The sequence below is a fragment of the Pygoscelis adeliae genome, unplaced genomic scaffold (assembly GCF_000699105.1).
Source record: "Pygoscelis adeliae isolate BGI_AS28 unplaced genomic scaffold, ASM69910v1 Scaffold167, whole genome shotgun sequence".
NCBI lineage: Eukaryota > Metazoa > Chordata > Aves > Sphenisciformes > Spheniscidae > Pygoscelis > Pygoscelis adeliae.
The window spans coordinates 5,354,998-5,364,293 of record NW_008825428.1 but is presented as its reverse complement, the minus strand read 5'-3'; the positions used below and the strand labels follow the sequence as shown (position 1 = coordinate 5,364,293).

General features: G+C 35.1%; 1 protein-coding gene across 1 annotated transcript in view; it reads right to left on the bottom strand.

The window, feature by feature from the left end:
• Positions 1–6,970, bottom strand: part of GPM6A (glycoprotein M6A) — a 135,522-nt gene extending 128,552 nt beyond the window's left edge. The window contains exon 1 of the mRNA XM_009330692.1: positions 6,432–6,970. Within this exon, the coding sequence (XP_009328967.1) occupies positions 6,432–6,468 (37 nt within the window). The 5' untranslated portion in view covers positions 6,469–6,970. The remainder of the gene's footprint in view (positions 1–6,431) is intronic.
• Between the last annotated feature and the right edge of the window lie 2,326 nt (positions 6,971–9,296).

Below are 9,296 nucleotides of genomic sequence, written 5' to 3'. Positions count from 1 at the left end.
AGGAATTATGCATTTTAATTGCATGAATTGGTTGAAAATTCTTCTGAAGTAGAATTGTCAAATGGAATATTAACTGACAAAATATTTGATATAAGATCAATATTCACCTTCGCCTTTTTTACATTCTGATTTTCAATGGCCATCAGGTGCTTATGTGTTTCATGTTTTTTATAAAATCATACACAGTGTCTAAAATCTGAAGCAGAACAGCCCCAAAATGTGTATTTTTTTTCTTGTTTTCTACTTAATCCTCCATATAAAACTATTAGGAGGAAGGAGCGTACTCACCTGTTTCTATAGGGAGAATTAACATTTCAAAACTATTGTATCAAGAAAGCAAAAATTGTCATTACGTGAGGCCAGCAGCATTCCATCCATTCTTCCATCTTGAATTTTAGTGCAGTAGCAGGCAATTCAAACAGGTTAAAAATCACATTGCCAAAATTGTTTAAGGTGCTTTTCAGAAATGAATGCATAGTCACAATATAAAATGAATAATTTTTCGATATTAGATATAACAATCCCTCAATACTTCTCCATAAGGAGCCTAAGCACTAAGCTGAATCAAATTTATTTTTGCTATATCTGCAGTATTGTTTTATCTTTACTAAATGTTTATTTTTTCAGAGTAATTAGAAACGCAAAATACCCCTTCTCCCCCAAAGTGAGCCTTTACTTTCACAAACTGTAGAAAAAGCTTTTTATAAATTTATATTCCTGTTTTGATACAGAATTTTTTCAAGAATTAGTATAAATTAATCATTTAAAATATATTCAACACTTTTTTCTAAGCATTTACATCTCTTATGAAATATCTTATTTCTAAAATGGCTTATTTATGAAATTGACATACAAGTGTCAAAATTATCATGAAGACTTAAATTCTTACACATTGAATTGAGGATTCCATCTGCCTTAGGGCAGTTGGAATACTTTTTGCCCTGTAAGAATATATATAAAAGTATAATTAGGTCCTATTAATGCTGGATTTTCATGCCTCTGCCTAGTATGATGTTAAGCCTGTAAGAAATACAAAGTTTTCTACTATTAACAAAGACATTTCAATGTTAAATATTAAATAAGCAAGCAAGACTGAATTTATTTACTTCATTATCTGTGAATAAAAGCCTAATGTATTGAATAATAACATATATTGAAATTACAGCTCTGGAACTCACTGCTCCTAATGTAAGAATATTAAATAAGGTAGTCTGTAGTTACTACAGACAGGAGAATAACTCTTACAATATTAGAAAAACTGACTTAAAATTCATATTGAATGTTATTGCATTTTTCTTTAATAAACCTTATTGATTAACTACTAAGGAGTATTAAGCAGGAAATATAGTGAGATACTTTGCCAGATGCTAAAATTTAATTCCATATTTACCATTGATTAAGAAGGAAAATTATTTACTCTGTTAGTGACTTTGTGATTGTCAAGTGAGTATTTTATCTGACACTCTTACTATACACACACACACACACTTTTAAGAACGGGCAATAATATATGTGATGAAGGTTAAGACCATTCTACTCTGAAGGAACTTGTAAAAATCCAATCTGAACACAAGCTTGGGAACTAAGAGTAGAACTGAAAATATATTCCCAAAGAAAATAGAGATTGACATCTGCCCATCATATTTTCTTTAAGAACCAAGCATTCCAAATCCAGGTTTTGTATGAAGAATATCAGCCAGCAAATGTCTGCTACTTCCTACTTATAAGGCCAAATTTAAAAACTGTTTCCAAATTACTCACAAGACTGATTGTACTTCAGGGGTCCTATAAGACTAGGCAGAGTACTAACAACATAAAAAGGATCTTACTGAAGATACAAGCATGGCTCACACTTAGTGTGGTATTTACATTAAAGAACAGAAAATAACTCCTCAGCCTTATTTAGAAGTATAGTTGCCCAACAAAATCAAAATGCAAAATATTGAGATTCACTCATTTTTGTTTTAACCAACTTTCTAACAATAGTCAAATGAGAAACTGGACAACTGTTCTCTTTTAGAGGTAAATAAAAAGATTTAGAAGACTAACTTGCAAAGGATGCCAGCAGTGTTGTGACTATTTGGCTGTTGGTTTATTTCTTAATATGAAATAAAAATCATTACTTTAATCTAGTCTATAGTATCCTACAAACGCAGAGTCTGCCATTTTCAAAAAAGTACTGAAGTAAGAGGAAGCAATTCAACCTCTCGTGGCTGATGAAGCAGAGGCTGTGTGTACATATTACTGATAGCATCCTAGGCTCCTTATGACTTTCTCTAAAACTCTGCTTAAAGTTCTCCTTTACTGGCATGCTGTGGAACAAAGAAAAAAGCTTTGCTAATAGGCTGCAGATCCACTTAAATCACTAATGCAGACCAAATACTAACTCATTTATTTTCTAGTATTGAACCATTTCTTGTCACAATAACATTATATATATATATATATATTATTTTTTTTTTTACTATCCTACCAGTGGAACCTTATCTATGTTTGTTAGGTATACTACAGCCAAGAGAGCTTAAGTAAAATTAGCTCTTCCTCGTGTTTGCTGCTGTACAAACACAGATGCTCCATCTATTCCCAAGAGTTTATTTTATAAAGGAATTCAAACTACAAAATGAAGTTATGGATGAACCATAAAAAAGGCACATTTATCTTCAATTTAGTGCAAGTGGTATAAGTATGTCTTGCTGTGCTACAGAATGTTTCTTTTTTTCTGGAATAGATATGTGGCGAGAATAATTCTAACCTCCAATGTGCCAAGTCCCACACAAAGCAAAAAATTACAGCACCTGACCTCTGAAAAGTTTTCTATTGGGACAAATGACTGGGGTTGGGGACATGGCTGCAATCTTAGTGCTTTCACAGAGGGAAGACCTGTTCTGCAGCAACTGGACTGATATCTTTTTTCACACAGCAAAGCTAACAGTTTGACGTCATTGTCTTTCAAACACAGGCAGTTGAGACCTACCACTGACACATGCAAATTTATGCATGAGGTTTTCAAAATCAGCAGACATCCCTAAAGACATCAGTGAAACTTCTGCTTCTAAGTGGAGCTGATCATTTTGGAAAAATAAACCAGTCAAATAAATTACAGGCTTTAGTTATCCTGGGTTTTCCAGACAGCAGATTTGCAATCAAAGGTCTTAGTATGTTACAGTTCTAGGCATGTAGCATAATGTCAGTATCATGGAAATTGTGAACAAGTTGATATTTCTGAGATGTTATGACTTTTTACTTTGTTAGAATATGTTTTAGTGTTCACATGTAGCTTACATTTCAGCCAGACTTTCTACACACTTTCAGTTCTTGGACAGCTACAGACAGCTGTGCAGCAAATACCTTTGAAACAACCTCCCCAACCTGTACTGGCTTGCAAGCGATGGAAATGTGGAAACAAGGAAAAGGGGGGGAAGGGGGGGGGGCGGGACCAAGTCTTCTAATACTTTAAAACATAAAATGAATGAATACAAATTATTCTTGGTTTCAATTTTTACAGCTTTACATCTGAAAACTTCTTGCAACAGCATTATCTCAATTTACCATATTAAGGGTACTGATGCCAAGAAGAAACCACACTTTCCAAGGCCAGGGTGGGGGGAGGAGGGTGGAAGATGTCCATTTCTGTTTTCCAATCATGACTTTGAACTATACAGTTTCTAGTAATTCATTATTTTCAGAAAACAGATGTAATATATTTCCCTGCTGACAATTTTTACAGCCATAAACAAATCATAAGTGTTAAACACTAGAATGTACAGAGATTGTGTAAGGCAGAAGGTCATCACTTGGGACCACTACGGTAAGAATTGTTTGCACTTATCAATGTCTTATTGCATAAAATTCTCTAAAATAACAAGACTTCCAAATCTGCAAGCCTCTTATTACAGCTATCTTTATCGTATTTATGAAATGCATCAATATGAAACTATTCACTTCCATCATGGCTGCTAGCAATACGTAATGCTGTTCAGTGGGAGGTTCAAAGCATCTGCTGTGAAAAGCACAGGAGTTGATAAGCAGTGACAATCTATACTCCCATTGATTTTGTAGAAAGCAGAGGAGAAAGAAAGAAAGAAACAGTTCCACTCAAGATGGCAGGAGGACGAAAATTAGAATATATGAATTACAATTAAAGTTGCTGGGACACTACAGTTAGAAAAACTAGTCCAGATGACCTGGAACTATACTATGGATATCAATTAAACACATAATAGATAGATCATGCTAAATGAAGGCCAAAAAAACAGGAACTATGAAAGAGAAATATCGTCATACCAATAACAGTCAATATTTTTCAAGTGCAAAGTGCAAACCTTAAAGAGATCCATGATTTCATAATCATCCCTATGCTTCACTATAATTCCAACATCTGCATTCAAGCACCCCCAAAAATTCAGAAATGAAAATATTTTTTCATTTTCTTCCTGAATTGCAGATTTTCTTCAGACTAAATACATTTTAAAAGTTGTCATAATCCAAAGTGTGAACATGACAGGTTGACATGACAGGTTCGCAGGTATGGTCACAGCAATTAAGCAGCATCCCCTTCCACACCAATAAGGAAAAATACATATAATTTGTGAGCTCTTAACATTCTCCTGTCACTGTCTGTGATGACAGCTGGGTACCACTAAAGGGAAAAAAGGCTGAACACGTCATTGTAAATGGGGGGTGGGGGGTAAGTAGTGTTAGCTGTTGTAATCACACTATTAATCACACCATTTTGAGTGGCTATTGGTCATTCAGCTGCTTATCAAATGAACAATGAGGACACAGTTTATCAATAACCACATGTTCTTTTAATATACAAAGTGATTCACTTTTTTCTCTGATTTTTTCTCTCTAATAAGAATGTAGGGATTTTGAATTTCACACTGTTTCTTCAGGCAGTATCATTCAGTAACAATGAAGTATTTTGATTCAGTGGTCAAACAGTTCAATTGTTTTAAGAAAGAAAAAAATGCATTTAAGACTTTTTAAAAAGCATGCCTCCAATTTCTAAATGTAAAGCACACCATATAATTTGAACCTTACAATGAAAGTATTGATTTTACCTTCAGCAAAAAAACCCTGAACTGTCGTATACTTTCCCATTATTTCTGCCATTTGCAAATAATAAAATTCAACTGAATAAACTGCTGAAATTGCTAACCAGATACCAATCTATTTATCTATAAACTTAAGTATGCATATATGCGGAGGGGGCATATATATCCTCCTTTAGTCTTCTCATGACTATCTACTGTGCATCTAGATCAAGTCAAGACCATAAACAATTCAAAGCTGCATTCTGTCTAAATGGGTCACTTATTATGAGAAAGCATGACATTTCCATGTAGAAAGCAGATTGATCAGGGAGCGGAAAAACAGAATATGGCATCAGCGCAGAAAAATATGCCTTTACAGGCAATTTATATTGAATGATTTGTCGAGTTCCGAAATCCTCCTCAAACATGGAAATAAATTCAAAATAAATGCAAAATTAAAAGTATACATGATTTAATGTGGCAAATACTCACTAGTATTACCCTTTTTGCTTGCGGTAAATTAAAATGAAAAAACCTTGGTTCCTTTCACTACTGTAATGTCACTTGTACAGAATAACACTTAAGTGAAAAGACTAAACCCACTGTATTTCTCAGAGATTCACAAATCAATAAACAGTCTGCAATAATTTTAAATTGCACCTTTAAATGCTAACACATCCCATAACATTCAGTTATTTTCAACTTGACCAGAAACAGTGGAACAGAAATGCTCTGAACATGCTGCGTACATCTTGCTAAAGCAATTTCAGCTGCAACGTGCAAAATGAATTTCAGCAAAATGCAAATCTGTACAATGCAAATATTAGAACTATAGCAATGCTGCTTCATCACATCGCAAAACAAAAGTGGATAAAAGGCAGAGGGAAATTTCAACACTGCCTAAATATATACAAAATATACCCCATGTCTTTGTTCAGTTTGGACTCTCATTCAAGGTGTAAATACTGGTTACATTGTTAGATATCCAACTGCAACCGGCTCCAAATACTGTGTGAGCAGCTCTCTCATAGTTCACACTAGACTCCCTTGACCCAGCTCGACAAGCGTGAAAACATGAAATAAATGAAGGTTAACAAAGACTGGTCTGGGAAGCAGGCTGCATTAAATGCTTGCAATATTATTATTATTATTATAGATGTAAAATTCACTGTTTAGATTCTTTTAATACTAGATATCAGATGACAGTCACTATATTAATGCTAGGTGCTATTGCAAAAGAGACAAGTGAAGTAAATTGTAGGGGGGGGAGGGGGAGAATCTTTCCCCATCTGTCACATAAGGATATTCACTAACCTTACAGCATGCTGCTAAAGCAAATAAGGAACAGCAAAATAATTATCTCCTTGCAAAGAGAAAGCAATTTTATCACAATACCTTTCTGTGTTTGTCCCTCTTCCATATTCTCTTCCATGGCTACCTTTCTTCACTAGAAACAGCTACAGAGAATTAATCAAAAGCTTCAGTCAGATGTAGGAAAAAGTGTGGTTTTTTTTTCCCTGGGAAGCTCCAACAGCAGAGGCTTAGGCAAGTCCTCAGAGCTTAGCTAAGGCTCCCTCACTCTCCTTGTTTGCTTGGAGACAGGCTGTCAAGTGTAATTTCATTCAAATTACTCTTCCGTGAAGATTATCAATTTTTCTTCTCAAAGCTGCCCATTGTGTACCACTGTAAGCAGGTATTCAAATGAACAGCCTGTGAATTTTGGGGGGAAATTTGGTCTGAGCCCTTATGGCAATGACACCGATTCTTAAGCCTCACTTTGCATATAAAATGGAGAAAAGAAATCGAGGTTTGTATTGAAATCTGTGTTTTAAATTGGAAACAGGCTGTACTGAAAACAGATGGAGGGGTGTCCTCCTAACGGGAAGCAGACCACCAACCCATAATTCCCCCTATTTGCTACTGAAGTGGGAAAGCCCAGATGCCTGTGGGTTCTTTATGCTGTATTACTTCTCTCTCTCTCTCTCTCTCTCTCACACAGGGGACCAAAACCGCTGCCTTGCGGGCTCCCGGAGGTCTCCCCCTCCCTCTGCCCCACCTTTGGGGTCTCACCTGACCGTTTCCGCTCAGCCGCCCCCTCCTCCTGTATCAGCACATTTAAGAATAATATGACTCTTCATTTCCCTCCTTCTCATGTATCTGCATCATGTGGAACTAACAACAAATATAGACTATTACCCTTACAATATTCTAGAAAACATCTTTATAACAGTACCATTTTGTATGCAACTGTGTGTTTATACATGCATACAAGCACAATTTAATACATGACATTAATCACTGCAAATTATATGCACCCTACACATTATCTGTCAGTGTCACAGTAAACAGGAATTTAGAGGCAGTTCAGGGATTTAAAATGATACTTGCATCAATTCTTTTTCTGATTGCTAATATCCAAAATTAGCTGTACACTTCAAATGCCTATTAAAAAAAATGGACCTTCTTAAAATGGTGAAGCACCACATGTGGGTATGTACGTGAGGAAGCACGTACAAACACACATACTGTTATGAATTTACTCAGGAAAAGCATAGGTTAAACACACTGTGAGGGCACCTACTCATTTGGGGAGCTCTGCAGTCTGATTTGGAATGCAAATTGGACGCTGCAGTCTAGCAATAAATTAGCATTTTTGTACCTTAGTCTACAGAGTAATGTAAAATCATTTTAAGACTTCCATTATTTCACCAAAAGTGCAATTAGAACACAAGTCCAATTTTTCTTTAGTTTTCCCTTCTCATCCTTCTGGGAAAAAAAGTGACTAAAACTTACCCAAAAATAAAAACTACTGTGGCTGAAAATTCATATTTACATATAAATGATAAATAGCTTATCCATTTACTTTATGCCATGTAAATAGATTGACCTAGTGCTGCCTTCTAAGTCACCACAAAAAAAAAAAAAAAGCAAAGTTGGGTTTTTTTGGTTGTTTGGTTGGTGTTTTGGTTGTTTGGGTTATTTTGCACTGTTTGTATATAAATCTGTTCAAATCTGGTTCATACCAGAATAATTTTTATATATGAAGTTAAATTTATATATATAATTAAATAACTGAACACATTTATTTAGTTACCCAATGCATTTTCTACCTCTTTTTTCCTTTTTAATTCACCTTTCTAGGGCTCTGTTTTCTGGAATCACTGAAGAACAATGATCAGGTTTTTTTAGTTCTCGGATCTAATTGATCATTTCAAGATCAACACATCGAGACTGCCTATACACATGGAAGTGCTGCGACATCATAGCATCTAAATGTCTTCCATCTTTCTAGGAATTATTCCTTCAGTTAGATTTTTAAAAAAAGGCATATTTCCTTTAAAACAGAAGATCTCCTATGTAAGTCGCCCCTGCTATACTTTCTTTTCAAAGTATTTTCTTACATAAGCATTAATAAATCTTCGTATTTAAAAGTGTCTGGTGAATATTTTACTTAGGGTGGCAATTGCTTTTAAGCTTTGTTTCTTGATAGCACCACATATTTGAGATATCCAACCTCTTTAACAGTGATGTTTGCAACAAAGGAATTTATAGGTTGCTTATGAAACCAAATGACCTTGTTCCTTGAAACAATCATACAAACTTTGTTTCAAATATAAAAAGCATCCAAAAAAAAAGGCTGGAAAGACATAACTGGGAGAGGATACAATAAAGATTGTACAGTCCTGAGTGACATAGAAAAGGTGAATAAGAAACAACTTGTTCAATAAAGAGAGAGGGCTGCAAAGAAAGTAGGCTCAGAAGAAAACAAAGGCATAGTACACAATGTGTAGTTAAGCTGCAGAACTTCTTGCAGCAGGGTCTTGTAGAGGGGAAAAAAACACAAAAGAGCAAGGAGAATCTGAAACACAAAGGTTCATGGATAGGAAGATGCACTTCTGGATCAGGAGATCCCTGAGCTGCAAATTATTGGAGAGTAGAGGAATATTTTGTGGAAAATTTTATCTTTTTCTTATACTACTTCCAAGACAGTCTGCTTTTGGACACAAACAGGAGATGTTGGGCTGAGTCTATCCTTGATCTAGTCCCCACTATGGTCATTTTCACATCAGGTTCACACACACCTTAATTTTAATGATAGGATTTTTAACTTCCTAAAAAGCCTACACTCGTATGTCAGAGGTTAATATGAAATCACAGTAACTGGTGAAGCGAAGTATAGCATTTCCAAACAATGGCTTTGAGCTTGCCCCCCACCCCTTGCAATACTCTATTTTTCTGTGTAGATATTATTGTCATAAA